The sequence below is a fragment of the Procambarus clarkii genome, chromosome 85, assembly GCF_040958095.1.
Source record: "Procambarus clarkii isolate CNS0578487 chromosome 85, FALCON_Pclarkii_2.0, whole genome shotgun sequence".
In the NCBI taxonomy this organism is placed as follows: Eukaryota; Metazoa; Arthropoda; class Malacostraca; order Decapoda; family Cambaridae; genus Procambarus; species Procambarus clarkii.
Window position 1 is genome coordinate 21,550,462 of NC_091234.1, and position 15,236 is coordinate 21,565,697.

A 15,236-nucleotide genomic window follows, 5' to 3' on the forward strand; every position below is an offset into this window, starting at 1 on the left:
TTGTGGCTTGTTGAGTGTGAAGCTGTTGCCCCTTGTGTGTGTGTGTGTGTGTGTGTGTGTGTGTGTGTGTGTGTGTGTGTGTGTGTGTGTGTGTGTGTGTGTGTGTGTGTGTGTGTTACATTGTGGCTTGTTGAGTGTGAAGCTGTTGCCCCTTGTGTGTGTGTGTGTGTTACATTGGCTTCACCAAAGCATGTATATCTTTTTGATGAAGTTTATATGAATGAAAACAATTGTTTATGTATGAAATACACATAGTGTAAACTCTACATAGTGTAAACCAGGCAGGTCCAACATGGTGGCCGCATGCGTCCCTTCCCAGCACGCCTGCGGTCCGTACAAACGATCCTACATAATTGGTCATTTAACAGCCATAGCCAAAATTATCACTAACAACGTGTCAAACCTCAGGACAAATAACTCAAAATGATTGAAGGGAAGGGAACTATCAGGGGGGAAAGCGCCAAGTCATTACGACCATATAGCACTGGGAAGGGGTCAGGATAAGGATTTGGGATGGGACGGAGGGAAAGGAATGGTGGCCAGAACCACTTGAACGGTCGGGGATTGAACACCGACCTGCATGAAGCGAGACCGTCGCTCTACCGTCCAGCCCAAGTGGCTGGGTTAAAAATGATTGAGTGGGCGTAAATAAATGTTCATTTGGAATCTTATTTTTGTACAATGTATTTGTTGTTCTTACAAAGAAGTTTGTTGTTTAAAATTAGTTGTTTCTTTTGTTAAATTACTTTATTACTTTGCATTCATGTATGTGGCTCGCTGCTTAACCATTTGTATATGCATTGTAAGTTTCTAAGTTTAATAAAAGTAGTCTGAAAATAATTTTTGATTAAATAACTGTAATTAGTTGTGGTGTGTGGCCCTCATGATGACGTGTGGCCCGTATGGCCCTCGGGGGCCCTCAGTTGTGGTGTGTGGCCCTCATGATGACACATGTGGCCCATATGGCCCTCGGGGGCCCTCAGTTGTGGTGTGTGGCCCTCATGATGACACATGTAGCCCATATGGCCCTCAGGGGGCCCTTAGTTGTGGGGTGTGGCCCTCATGATGACACATGTGGCCCATATGGCCCTCAGGGGGCCCTCATGATGACACATGTGGCCCATATGGCCCTCAGGGGGCCCCTTAGTTGTGATGTGTGGCCCTCATGATGACACATGTGGCCCATATGGCCCTCTGGGGGGCTCACAGTTGTGGTGTGTGGCCCTCATGATGACACATGTGGCCCATATGGCCCTCAGGGGGCCCTCAGTTGTGGGGTGTGGCCCTCATGATGACACATGTGGCCCATATGGCCCTCAGGGGGCCCTCAGTTGTGGGGTGTGGCCCTCATGATGACACATGTGGCCCGTATGGCCCTCGGGGGGGCCACAGTTGTGGGGTGTGGCCCTCATGATGACACATGTGGCCCGTATGGCCCTCGGGGGCCCCTCAGTTGTGATGTGTGGCCCTCATGATGACACATGTGGCCCATATGGCCCTCAGGGGGCCCTCAGTTGCGGTGTGTGGCCCTCATGATGACACATGTGGCCCATATGGCCCTCAGGGGGCCCCTTAGTTGTGATGTGTGGCCCTCATGATGACACATGTGGCCCATATGGCCCTCTGGGGGGCTCACAGTTGTGGTGTGTGGCCCTCATGATGACACATGTAGCCCATATGGCCCTCAGGGGGCCCTTAGTTGTGGGGTGTGGCCCTCATGATGACACATGTGGCCCATATGGCCCTCAGGGGGCCCTCAGTTGTGGGGTGTGGCCCTCATGATAACACATGTAGCCCATATGGCCCTCAGGGGGCCCTTAGTTGTGGGGTGTGGCCCTCATGATGACACATGTGGCCCATATGGCCCTCAGGGGGCCCTCAGTTGTGGGGTGTGGCCCTCATGATGACCCGTATGGCCCTCGGAGGGGCCACAGTTGTGGGGTGTGGCCCTCATGATGACACATGTGGCCCGTATGGCCCTCGGGGGGCCCTCAGTTGTGGGGTGTGGCCCTCATGATGACACATGTGGCCCATATGGCCCTCGGGGAGACCCCAGTTGTGGGGTGTGGCCCTCATGACGACACATATGGCCCATATGGCCCTCGGGGGCCCCTCAGTTGTGGGGTGTGGCCCTCATGATGACACATGTGGTCCATATGGCCCTCGGGGGCCCTCAGTTGTGATGTGTGGCCATCATGATGACACATGTGGCCCATATGACCCTCGGGGGGGGGCCCTTAGTTGTGGTGTGTGGCCCTCATGATGACACATGTGGCCCATATGGCCCTCGGGGGCCCACAGTTGTGATGTGTGGCCCTCATGATGACACATGTGGCCCATATGGCCCTCGGGGGCCCTCAGTTGTGATGTGTGGCCCTCATGATGACACATGTGGCCCATATGGCCCTCGGGGGCCCTCAGTTGTGATGTGTGGCCATCATGATGACACATGTGGCCCATATGACCCTCGGGGGGGCCCTTAGTTGTGATGTGTGGCCCTCATGATGACACATGTGGCCCATATGACCCTCGGGGGGCCCTTAGTTGTGATGTGTGGCCCTCATGATGACACATGTGGCCCATATGGCCCTCGGGGGCCCCTCAGTTGTGATGTGTGGCCCTCATGATGACACATATGGCCCATATGGCCCTCGGGGGGCCCTCAGTTATGATGTGTGGCCCTCATGATGACACATGCGGCCCATGTGGCCCTCGGGGGCCCCTCAGTTGTGATGTGTGGCCCTCATGATGACACATATGGCCCATATGGCCCTCGGGGGGGCCCTCAGTTGTGATGTGTGGCCCTCATGATGACACATATGGCCCTCGGGGGACCCTCAGTTGTGGTGTGTGGCCCTCATGATGACACATATGGCCCTCGGGGGACCCTCAGTTGTGGTGTGTGGCCATCATGATGACACATGTGGCCCATACGGCCCTCAGGGGGCCACATGAGAGACACCGCGTGCCGTTATGACAGTTGCTGATACAGGAACACGGGTTCAGACCCTAGAGTCCAGCTGTGAAACTGTTGACTCTGACTGTAACGGAGTCATGACTACTGATGACCAGTCCACCACCAATCACCTGCCCTCAGAGAGCCGACTTGCCAGCCACTCTTGATGCTCAGAGCATATTGAGCGTCTGGGAGCATGCCGGAGCGTGGAGAATAGGAGAGGGGGGTGATAGGTAGGGGGGGGGGTTGTGGTGGGGGGGCAGGGGTACTTGGAGTGAGGGGGTGATGGATATTGAGGGAGGGGGGAGGGGGATATGGAAGGGGGAGAGCAGTAGAGAGAGAGGTGGGAATCGATTCAAAGTAGAAGATAAATGTGGGGGGGAGGGGGGGCGGGGAAGGAGGGGCGGGGGTTGCTGGGGGGGGGGGTGAGGGGGGCGGGGGGTTGCTGGGGGGGGAGGAGGGGGCGGGGGAGTTGTGGGCGTGTTAACGTGAGGACGAATTTACATGGGAGGAAGTGGGGGTAGAAGTTAGATACGTGGGGGGTGTAGTGGGCTTGGGGCATGGGTATGGTGGGATGGGAGTCGGTGGTGATGGGGTGTGTTGTAGAGGAGAGTAGTGATGGGGCAGCAGCTGTAGAGGAGAGAAGGCAGATGAGTCGTGCAGAGGCGGGGAACATTGTGTTGTGGGTTGGGGGGATGTGTGGACGTTGTAAAGGTTGTGGGGAGGATGGGGTGGGATGGGGGAGTGGGGGTGGACCACTGTAGGGCCAGTCTTGACGGTCACAGAGGAGTGAGATAGGTACACAATGTGTGTCATTACTCTTGCCTCTGGTTGATATCTGGGAGGCCAGGTCCACCTTGTACACACCACGAAGGGGCCTCGTAGCCTGGTGGATAGCGCGCAGGACTCGTAATTCTGTGGTGCGGGTTCGATTCCCGCACGAGGCAGAAACAAATGGGCCAAGTTTCTTTCACCCTATGCCCCTGTTACATAGCAGTAAATAGGTACCTGGGTGTTAGTCAGCTGTCACGGGCTGCTTCCTGGGGGTGGAGGCCTGGTCGAGGACCGGGCCGCGGGGACACTAAAAGCCCCGAAATCATCTCAAGATAACCTCAAGATAACCACGCTACACAAGCCACTCTCTCTACTATAACCCAGATGTGTGTGTCGCTCCACCTGGCGGCAAGTGTTGTGTGTGTCTGTTTAAAGGTGGTGCTTATGGCATGCTTTACCTTGTCTCAACCTCTCCTCATGCCAGGGTCGTTAAAGCTCCTGCCATACCCCCCCCCCCCCCAAGACCCATGCATTCATTTTAACGTATTGTCTCTTAAAAAATAGGTTTGCTCTCATATATAAGTTATTATATATTGAAGTTCGTAGGTTCGTATATATTAAAATTAGTTTGTAAATGCTTCACCCACGTACTTTAAATATAATTAATCGGCAACAGAACCTAAACAGCAAACTTTACCTACACCTAACTATACATAGAGCTTTAATGTATAATATTTAAATATGAATAAGGACAAACGTATTTCTAATTCACAATACGTTAAAACGGATCTTGCTTGCTAAACAAAAGGCTCTTGCTAAATTTTAAATTTTAAATTTTGCCCCGAGGGGCGAGTTTATTGGGCAGCGCCACTCATCTTGTGAGTGAACATACCGCCATAGCAGAATGTACAACACTCCCCAATAGGCAGAAAACCCGCTGGGTTTTCGGCTCTTGCTGGGCCGGCTCTTGCTAAGCACCGACATCACGTTATCATACAGACTCGACAACTGCCACTGACCTGTGTGTATGGCATACATGGTTACAGGTTCCTGAAGAGCAAATGTCGCCACTGTGGAGGAATGCCCTCTCGCACTTTCGTATAGTCAATATTGACTTATTAAATACGTGCATATGTGACATATTAAACATACTAGTTTATCTTGAAAAGCTTCATAGAAAACACCGACCTTACCTAACCTTCTTAGTATGTTAAGATAAGCATCTTATTGCTTCGTAATTACAATTATTACTTAACCTATTATAGGTATAGGTTAAGTAATAATTGTAATTACGAAGCAATAAGATGCTTATCCCGACACACCACTGGCACATTACCTAACACAATCAACACTTACAATCCCACAATCTCACAATCGACTTGAGAATGGTCCAGGACGGACCGAAACGTCGTCGTCCCTTCAACTTCTAGTGTGTGGTCTGTTCAACCCTTACAATCCCAATAAGTTTTCAACTGAGATTTACCAGCATAGAGCAAGTTGTTAAACACATTGACTTAATCTTACTATAGCCAATATAAGAGTCATAAATACTCATCCACCGCTTAAGAAACGAGTAACACTTAGTGCGCAAGTCAGAGGCTTAGGCCTCTTGCCAATCAACTGTTGGTATTGTTATAAACAGCCTCCTGGTGCTTCCGAGCTCATTAACTGTTTAATAATCTTTGGCGGCATTGTTTCCAATTATTAAACAGTTAATGAGCTCCGAAGCACCAGGAGGCTGTTTATAACAATAACAACAGTTGATTGGTAAGTTTTCATGCTTGTAAACTGTTTAATAAATGTAACCAAAGCCGTCAAAGATTGAGAAAAGATGTACACGTTCGTAAGTGCTTGCGTAACTGCTTCGTGAATCTGGCTCCAGGTTCGTAAGTACTTGCGTAACTGCTTCGTGAATCTGGCCCCAGGTTCGTAAGTGCTTGCGTAACTGCTTCGTGAATCTGGCTCCAGGTTCGTAAGTACTTGCGTAACTGCTTCGTGAATCTGGCCCCAGGTTCGTAAGTGCTTGCGTAACTGCTTCGTGAATCTGGCTCCAGGTTCGTAAGTACTTGCGTAACTGCTTCGTGAATCTGGCTCCAGGTTCGTAAGTACTTGCGTAACTGCTTCGTGAATCTGGCTCCAGGTTCGTAAGTACTTGCGTAACTGCTTCGTGAATCTGGCCCCAGGTTCGTAAGTGCTTGCGTAACTGCTTCGTGAATCTGGCTCCAGGTTCGTAAGTGCTTGGGTAACTGCTTCGTGAATCTGGCTCCAGGTTCGTAAGTACTTGCGTAACTGCTTCGTGAATCTGGCCCCAGGTTCGTAAGTGCTTGCGTAACTGCTTCGTGAATCTGGCCCCAGGTTCGTAAGTGCTTGCGTAACTGCTTCGTGAATCTGGCGCCAGGTTCGTAAGTACTTGCGTAACTGCTTCGTGAATCTGGCTCCAGGTTCGTAAGTACTTGCGTAACTGCTTCGTGAATCTGGCTCCAGGTTCGTAAGTACTTGCGTAACTGCTTCGTGAATCTGGCTCCAGGTTCGTAAGTGCTTGCGTAACTGCTTCGTGAATCTGGCTCCAGGTTCGTAAGTGCTTGCGTAACTGCTTCGTGAATCTTCCCCCGAGGGTGGTAAGGGGGGGAAGCCCCTTCTTCTTCCCCCCCCCCATGCGTCACTGAGAAAGAAGCGGCCGACGCATTCCTCCAGTAGGAGGCTTCAGAGAGGCAGGAGGGAGCGTGGTGTTGCAGAGTCAACATCGTCCAGATTACAAGGATGTGTTGCGAAGATTAAGGAAGAGATTAAGGAGCATAATAATGGAAGGGGGAGATGGGAGAGAAGGTGAGAGTGAGCACGGATGAAGGAAGACAGGCTGGGGGCGCAAATTGTACTGATAAGAAGATATATATATGGAAAAAATCATGATTTATAATATTAATTTTGTAGATTGCGCGGGCAAAAAGGCAACAACCCAACCTGAACCTCCCCAGGTCTGCTATAGCATTATATATATATATATATATATATATATATATATATATATATATATATATATATATATATATATATATATATATATAGTAAAGTAGGCCTATAATGGTTAATGTTAAGCCTAATATTGCTTAATTAGGCCTAGGGCACGTTAAGTTGTATAGTTAATGTTGCAGGCTCTAGCATCGCCTTAGTGGTGTTCCAATATTACGAAATGTAAACTTTTGGGGTACAATAATCAATATTCGAACGTTTCACCAATAGTCGCCGTGAGTACTGTACTATCTATTCTGGATGTAAGGGGGGGGGGCGGTGCTCTACAAGTGAACTCCTGAGGAACTCCACCCGTAACACTTCTGCACTGATATATTTCCTCTGATTACTGCCCTCATTTTCTGTCAAATTGTGTGCGCGCGTGTCTCACACACACACACACACACACACACACACACACACACACACACACACACACACACACACACACACACACACACACACACACACAAATAGAGTGGTAGACGGTTGGAACAAGTTAAGTGAGAAGGTGGTGGAGGCCAAGACCGTCAGTAGTTTCAAAGCGTTATATGACAAAGAGTGCTGGGAAGACGGGACACCACGAGCGTAGCTCTCATCCTGTAACTACACTTAGGTAATTACACTTAGGTAATTACACACACACACACACACACACACACACACACACACACACACACACACACTCACACACTTACTTCACTAGGCAGTGATGTGGTGGAGGCTGACTCCATACCCAGTTTCAAGTGTAGATATAATAGAGCCCAATAGGCTCAGGAACCTGTACACCAGTTGATTGACAGTTGAGAGGCGGGACCAAAGAGCCAGAGCTCAACCCCGCAAGCACAATTACGTGAGTACACACACACACATTTACCGCAGAAACACATCTATCATAGCCTTTATAACACACAGAATCGTGACGCCAAGGTTGTCGAGACCGTCCTTTGCCCCGTGCTGTGATGCACCTCTCCTGAGGGTTGGCAGCTCTGACCAGCTCACGTGGACTTTCCGGGACCAAGACAGGCTTGGAGGGTGGGTGATGTGGCATTAGGCTAGGTATATCTGTAGGTGGCTTCCGTGGCGTTGGTCGTTTAGCGTGGTAGCCTAGCCAGTGTGGAGGATATGGCATTAGGGTAGGTATATCTGTAGGTGGCTTCCGTGGCGTTGGTCGTTTAGCGTGGTAGCCTAGCCAGTGTGGAGGATATGGCATTAGGCTAGGTATATCTGTAGGTGGCTTCCGTGGCGTTGGTCGTTTAGCGTGGTAGCCTAGCCAGTGTGGAGGATATGGCATTAGGCTAGGTATATCTGTAGGTGGCTTCTGTGGCGTTGGTCGTTTAGCGTGGTAGCCTAGCCAGTGTGGAGGATATGGCATTAGGCTAGGTATATCTGTAGGTGGCTTCTGTGGCGTTGGTCGTTTAGCGTGGTAGCCTAGCCAGTGTGGAGGATATGGCATTAGGCTAGGTATATCTGTAGGTGGCTTCCGTGGCGTTGGTCGTTTAGTGTGGTAGCCTAGCCAGTGTGGAGGATATGGCATTAGGCTTGGTATATCTGTAGGTGGCTTCCGTGGCGTTGGTCGTTTAGCATGGTAGCCTAGCCAGTGTGGAGGATATGGCATTAGGCTAGGTATATCTGTAGGTGGCTTCCGTGGCGTTGGTCGTTTAGCGTGGTAGCCTAGCCAGTGTGGAGGATATGGCATTAGGGTAGGTATATCTGTAGGTGGCTTCCGTGGCGTTGGTCGTTTAGCGTGGTAGCCTAGCCAGTGTGGAGGATATGGCATTAGGCTTGGTATATCTGTAGGTGGCTTCCGTGGCGTTGGTCGTTTAGTGTGGTAGCCTAGCCAGTGTGGTGGATATGGCATTAGGCTTGGTATATCTGTAGGTGGCTTCCGTGGCGTTGGTCGTTTAGTGTGGTAGCCTAGCCAGTGTGGAGGATATGGCATTAGGCTAGGTATATCTGTAGGCGGCTTCCGTGGCGTTGGTCGTTTAGCATGGTAGCCTAGCCAGTGTGGGGTAGCCTAGCCAGTGTGGAGGGTGGATGGGGGTTGGTTGGGGGGTTTAATCTGGTGGATGGTGGTTGAGGATGGATAGACGGTTGTGGTATGTGTGAGACGACATGCTGCTCTTTCCCATGATTCAAGGCGCCATGCTGCATCCAACCCTATTTTGCTGCAATTCAATTGACTTATTTTTTTTTTCAGGGATATTCCTGCGCGGGCCCTAAGCCTCTGGCTGGCCCACTAAGTGTTGCTTGTTTCTGTTTTACTTGGGCGGAGTATGAGTATTTATGACTCGTATGGTCGCTTCAGTAAGATTTTTGCCATATGTGTTTAACAACTTCTTCTGCTCTGTTGAATCTAAGTTGAAATCTTAATGGGTTTGTGACTGTGCACTGTGTTAGATAATGTTCCAGTGGTCTGTTGTGGCTGTAACTGTGCACTGTGTTAGATAATGTTCCAGTGGTCTGTTGTGGCTGTAACTGTGCACTGTGTTAGATAATGTTCCAGTGGTCTGTTGTGGCTGTAACTGTGCACTGTGTTAGATAATGTTCCAGTGGTCTGTTGTGGCTGTAACTGTGCACTGTGTTAGATAATGTTCCAGTGGTCTGTTGTGGTTGTAACTGTGCACTGTGTTAGATAATGTTCCAGTGGTCTGTTGTGGCTGTAACTGTGCACTGTGTTAGATAATGTTCCAGTGGTCTGTTGTGGCTGTAACTGTGCACTGTGTTAGATAATGTTCCAGTGGTCTGTTGTGGTTGTAACTGTGCACTGTGTTAGATAATGTTCCAGTGGTCTGTTGTGGCTGTAACTGTGCACTGTGTTAGATAATGTTCCAGTGGTCTGTTGTGGCTGTAGCTGTGCACTGTGTTAGATAATGTTCCAGTGGTCTGTTGTGGTTGTAACTGTGCACTGTGTTAGATAATGTTCCAGTGGTCTGTTGTAGTTGTAACTGTGCACTGTGTTAGATAATGTTCCAGTGGTCTGTTGTGGTTGTAACTGTGCACTGTGTTAGATAATGTTCCAGTGGTCTGTTGTGGTTGTAACTGTGCACTGTGTTAGATAATGTTCCAGTGGTCTGTCGGGCATTTCTCCACAGTGCTGACATTTCCTCTCATCTTCCGGAACCTGTAGGCCTATTTCCCATGCACATGGGTATCCAAGCCTGATGCGATGTAAGTGTACTAGTACTCATTCGTTATCACTGATATACAGTTACACATCTTGCACTCATTATTTCGTTATTTCATTGTAGAGTTGATTATTTGTCGTTGCTTAGTGGCCAGGGGGCCGAGGTAATGGCGTATCGTAAAGTCCTGGGGCCAGATTCACGAAAGCACTTACGCAGGCACTTACGAACCTGTACATCTTTTCTCAATCTTTGGCGGCTTTGTTTACAATTATTAAACAGTTAATGAGCTCCGAAGTACCAGGAGGCTGTTTATAACAATAACAACAGTTGATTGGCAAGTTTTCATGATTGTAAACTGTTTAATAAATGTAACCACAGCCGTCAAACATTGAGGAAAGATGTACACGTTCGTAAGTGCTTGCGTAAGTGCTTTCGTGAATCTGGCCCTGGTCTGGGTATGTTCCCTCTTAAATGAATCTATTTCACTCCAGGTAGAAGAAAACGCAACGTCCTACCACGAAATTATAATAGTTAAAATATTATCATTAAATTAAGTAATAACTTAATAATTTAATACAAATTAAATAATAAAATTTAATAATACTAATTTAATAATAGTTTTATTGGGTGAAGAGGACCAATCAAATCCGTGTTTGACTCGCGGGCAAAATAACGTCCCGAGAGAAGGCATGTGATTGGCTGTCGCCTAGCAACATGGCCGCCGACGCCGGTGTGGGTTTTAGCGCGAGTTCATCAGTCGTCGTGTGTGACTGTAGGGAGACGCAGGCCTCCACCTGAGTGGTGTAACCCGCGGCTACGGTCGGTAGGTATATTGTAGGGAGTGTATAAGTCGTGGAAAGCAAGCCTTAGACCATGAGGGGGACTTGAACTAGGGTTTTAGACCGTGAAAGAGGCTTGTGCTGGAGCCTTAAGGCGACCGGTTGAGTCTAGGAATCTTCGCTTAGCCTAGTCATTCCAGGGCAGGAGTCCATGATGGGGTCCTGCCGCAGATATAATAATTATAGGCGTGTACACCGTCGGCCGACATAGTAATAGTGAGAAACTAGCGAGTGTGGACACCAGTGAATGAAACCAGTGTCAGCTAAGCGACGGTTATCTGTGGAGGATGAACGAACGCTGACTAGTATGAAATTTAGTTTTAGTGAGTGAGATGCCGTAGTGAAGTGCTAGTATCAGCAAGTATCAGTAGTATCAGCTAGTATCAGCTAGTATCAGTATATCGGTCAACTTCACGCTCAGGGGAAGCCTAGTGAGAATTCATTACAACGTGAATTTGTTATTGTATGGCATGCGTGAGCAGAGAACTAAGAGGATAATATTAATCTATTTAGGAACAGTACATACATAGTTGCAGCGTTACAGTACAAACATTGTTAGATTTAATGATAGAGGCAGTACATACAATACAATAAAGTTTGAGACAAGCACTAAGACAACATGCACAACACCGAGGGATAAAGTAGTGTGTGAAGGAGCCGTCTTGAGGTCTGAGTGTCGGCTGGGGGCGCCAGCTGTCATTCTCTACAGTTGAGTGAAGGCACCAGCAACCCGTTCTCGCAAATTTAATAAGTCAATATTGACTTATTAAATATGTGCATAGGTGACATACTTAACATAATACATACCCTTAAAAAGATTCATAGAAAACACCGACCTTACCTAACCTACTTAGTATGTTAAGATAAGCATCTTATTGCTTCGTAATTACAATTATTACCTAACCTATAATAGGTATAGGTTAAGTAATAATTGTAATTACGAAGCAATAAGATGCTTATCTTAAGATACTAACAAGGTTAGGTAAGGTCGGTGTTTTCTATGAATCTTTTTAAGGGTATCTATTATGTTTAGTATATCACCTATGCACGTAGTTAATAAGTCAATATTGACTTTACGAATTTGCGAGAACGGGTTGCATGGTGACCCGGGCGGCCAGCAGCCAGGTGGCCATACTCTAGGTTGGTATAATTACCGCAGCTCCAACTGTTCTCACCTAGGATTACGCCCAGGTAAATTATAATTAATACAATTTATAAATATTAATGTCTAAAATTTTAGTAAATTCAGGTAATCACACAATGATGTTTTGAAGAAATTTGATTAAAATGATTACATTTGAAGCGATTTGACTGCATTTTATGTAGTTAAAATTTTGATATTTTCCATAGCGTATGGGCTGGACCCAATCTTCATTAAACGTATTATTTCCTGTGGCAACTGAAAGTCCTGATTTACATAAGTTTGGAGGTGCTACAGAGTGTGCTTGTCTGTGTCCGATATGGGGCTGATAATTACTGGAGCAAGCACAGTACTCGGGGGCACTGAGCGTGTCACAGTGGATGCTCCGGGTTGTACTTTGTTGACTATTACACTCTGATCTTTTAATTTCCAAACGAACATAACCTAATGGTGCTACTTTGCCTAGTCACTGCCCGCTCGCTCGCGGCCGCCCGAGCCCGCCCGACCACTCGCCCGGCCTCCCGCCCGCTCGCTCACCCGTCGGTCCGCTCGCTTGCTCGCCCGTCGGCCCGCTCGCCCGTCGGTCCGCTTGCTTGCTCGCCCGTCGGCCCGCTCGCCCGTCGGTCCGCTTGCTTGCTCGCCCGTCGGCCCGCTTGCTTGCTCGCCCGTCGGCCCGCTTGCCTGTCCGCTCGCTTGCTCGCCCGTCGGTCCGCTCGCTCGGCCGTGGATGCGTGTGGTGTTGGGAGGGAGGGCGGCCATATAAGGCGGGAAGAGTTGTGGCCGCCTTGAGCAAGTTGGGAGGCGACAGCCATTACGGAGCGCCAGGACACGAAAAGCACACACTCTCAAAGTTGAGGTGCTTAACTTTCCCAAGTTAATGTAGCGGGCAACTTTCTCGCGGTTGAAATATGAGGACGCCGCTTCTACGTCATAGGGAAAACATGGTGTAAATTGAGCGTTCTCATACTTCAGCATACACGCGCACGCACGTATGTACGCACGCACGTCCACACAAGCACACCTAGACATGCACAGAGTGAAGGCCTGTGGTTGAGTGGACAGCGTTTTGTGCTCGTAATCCTAGGGCCCGTGTTCGATCCCCGGCGATGGCGGAAAAGAAATGGGCAGTTTTTCACTGATGCCCCCTGTTACCTAGCAGTAAATAGGTACCTAGGAGTTAGACAGCTATTACACACAGGAAGCAGCCCGTGTGTGTGTTCACCTATTTGTACTCACGTATTTGTGCGTGTGTGTGTTCACCAATTTGTACTCACGTATTTGTGCGTGTGTGTGTGTGTGTGTGAGGAAAAAAGTTTATTAACAGTTGAGAGGCGGGCCGAAAGAGCAGAGCTCAACCTCCGCAAGCACAACGAGGTGAATACAGAACACCCTCTCGTGTACGCATACGCGGACGTAAATAAAAAAGTGAGACATGATAGGGACATACAAAATACTTAAGTTGATTGACAAGGTGAAAGAGAAGGAAAATCAATACTACTGGATCAGGAGAGCATGGGGGTGAACACTGAACAGATGATCAACTACGTTACAATATTGTTGTGTAGTAGTAAAAGGGAATGTCTAAGGGGAATGTACCAAGTGTTAATGGTTGTAGAGGCCATTTTCACTCATGTTTTCAAAAATAGATTTAGTATAAGGTTAGGTTGGGAGATCTTGCAAGATTATTTAAATATGTATATGTCACACACACACACACACACACACACACACACACACACACACACACACACACACACACACACACACACACACACACAAAGAGCCAAAGAGCCAGAGCTCAACCCCCGCAAACACAACTAGGTGAGTACACACACACACACTTATATTGTCATTGTGTGTGTGTGTATGTGTGTGCGTGTGTGTGTGTGTGTGTGTGTGTGTGTGTGTGTGTGTGTGTGTGTGTGTGTGTGTGTGTGTGTGCTCTAAACTGTAACATTGCAATAAAAGAAATATATAAAAAAATAATGGTGGTAGGAAAAGAGAAGATTAAAGTGTTCATTGAGAATCCACAAGGTCTTCTCTTAATACTCTTTATTTTCTTCGAGGATGTGGGTCCCTACACTCGCACCAGCGGTGGTACCCGTATTATACAATATGTATTATTTCAAAAGATAAACATATCCACAAGGGCCGTGATGAGGGTTCGAACCTACACACGGGATGTTCCCAGATGTGCCTTGGTCAACTGGACCATGACATGGTCAAGGAATTGCAACCTGGAATGTTAATGGCAATATCCATTAGGGGAGCCGGTCGGCCGAGCGGACAGCACGCTGGACTTGTGATCCTGTGGTCCTGGGTTCGATCCCAGGCACCGGCGAGAAACAATGGGCAGAGTTTCTTTCACCCTATGCCCCTGTTACCTAGCAGTAAAATAGGTACCTGGGTGTTAGTCAGCTGTCACGGGCTGCTTCCTGGGGGTGGAGGCCTGGTCGAGGACCGGGCCGCGGGGACACTAAAAGCCCCGAAATCATCTCAAGATAACCTCAAGATCCCGTGCGTAGGTTCGAACCATCATCACGGCCCTTGTGGATGTGATCATTTTATATATCACGTTATTGTAATTTCTGTGTTTGAAAAGATAGCTTCCTTTTGTTCCTGGTTACGTCACAGTTGAGCAGTTATCTTGAAGGTTATCTTGAAATGATTTCGGGGCTTAGTGTCCCCGCGGCCCGGTCATCGACCAGGCCTCCACCCCCAGGAAGCAGCCCGTGACAGCTGACTAACTCCCAGGTACCTATTTACTGCTAGGTAACAGGGGCATTCAGGGTGAAAGAAACTTTGCCCATTTGTTTCTGCCTCGTGCGGGAATCGAACCCGCGCCACAGAATTACGAGTCCTGCGCGCTATCCACCAGGCTACGAGGCCCCAAACGGTTTTGTTTCCCGGTTTCAGTACCGGGAAACTAATCATCACTACATTTCGCAAAGCTCGTGTCTAAGATAACTCACTCCCGACAACGCGGTTACTAAGCAAAAAAGTGAAGATAATTGATAACAATTTCCGTGATTAATCGAAGTAGTAGTAGTCATCCATCAGTCTCAGGAGACTATGGAGTTGCGCTCTGGTTGTCGGTCTGGAGTGGCCTCTCCAGGGCACAAAGCCACGGTAGGTTGATACGGGGGAGGAGCTGTCACCCATGCGGGGAGGAGCTGTCACCCATGCGGGGAGGAGCTGTCACCCATGCGGGGAGGAGCTGTCACCCATGCGGGGAGGAGCTGTCACCCATGCGGGGAGGAGCCGTCACCCATGCGGGGAGGAGCTGTCACCCATGCGCGTGGTGTCACCCATGCGGGGAGGAGCCGTCACCCATGCGGGGAGGAGCCGTCACCCATGCGGGGAGGAGCCGTCACCCATGCGGGGAGGAG

At 48.8% G+C, this 15,236-nt stretch overlaps 2 protein-coding genes across 10 annotated transcripts in view; one reads left to right on the plus strand and one right to left on the minus strand.

Moving 5' to 3' along the window:
* LOC123746665 (regulator of G-protein signaling 7) overlaps positions 1-15,236 on the plus strand; it is a 390,003-nt gene that overhangs the window by 18,282 nt on the left and 356,485 nt on the right. The window contains exon 1 of one of the 9 annotated variants that reach the window (XM_069316818.1): positions 10,633-10,690. The exons of the other annotated variants lie outside the window; for them this stretch is intronic. The gene's annotated coding sequence lies outside the window, so the exon portion shown is untranslated. Of the gene's footprint in view, positions 1-10,632; positions 10,691-15,236 lie in introns of those variants that run through there. 9 annotated transcript variants of the gene reach the window in all.
* LOC123746662 (uncharacterized) lies at positions 4,771-8,681 on the minus strand. The gene is made up of 2 exons (XM_069316899.1): positions 7,617-8,681; positions 4,771-4,800 (listed from the first exon to the last, which is right to left on the minus strand). The coding sequence occupies exons 1-2, from the start codon at positions 8,679-8,681 to the stop codon at positions 4,771-4,773; spliced, it is 1,095 nt and encodes a 364-aa protein (XP_069173000.1).

Bases quoted from the DNA above. Each gene is read 5' to 3' on its own strand.
- LOC123746662 (XM_069316899.1), bottom strand. From the start codon at position 8,681: ATGCCATATCCTCCACACTGGCTAGGCTACCACACTAAACGACCAACG. The intron at 4,801-7,616 runs GTAAATGTGTGT...ATTCCTCCACAG, and splicing joins ATGATAGATGTGTTTCTGCG to TGGCGACATTTGCTCTTCAG.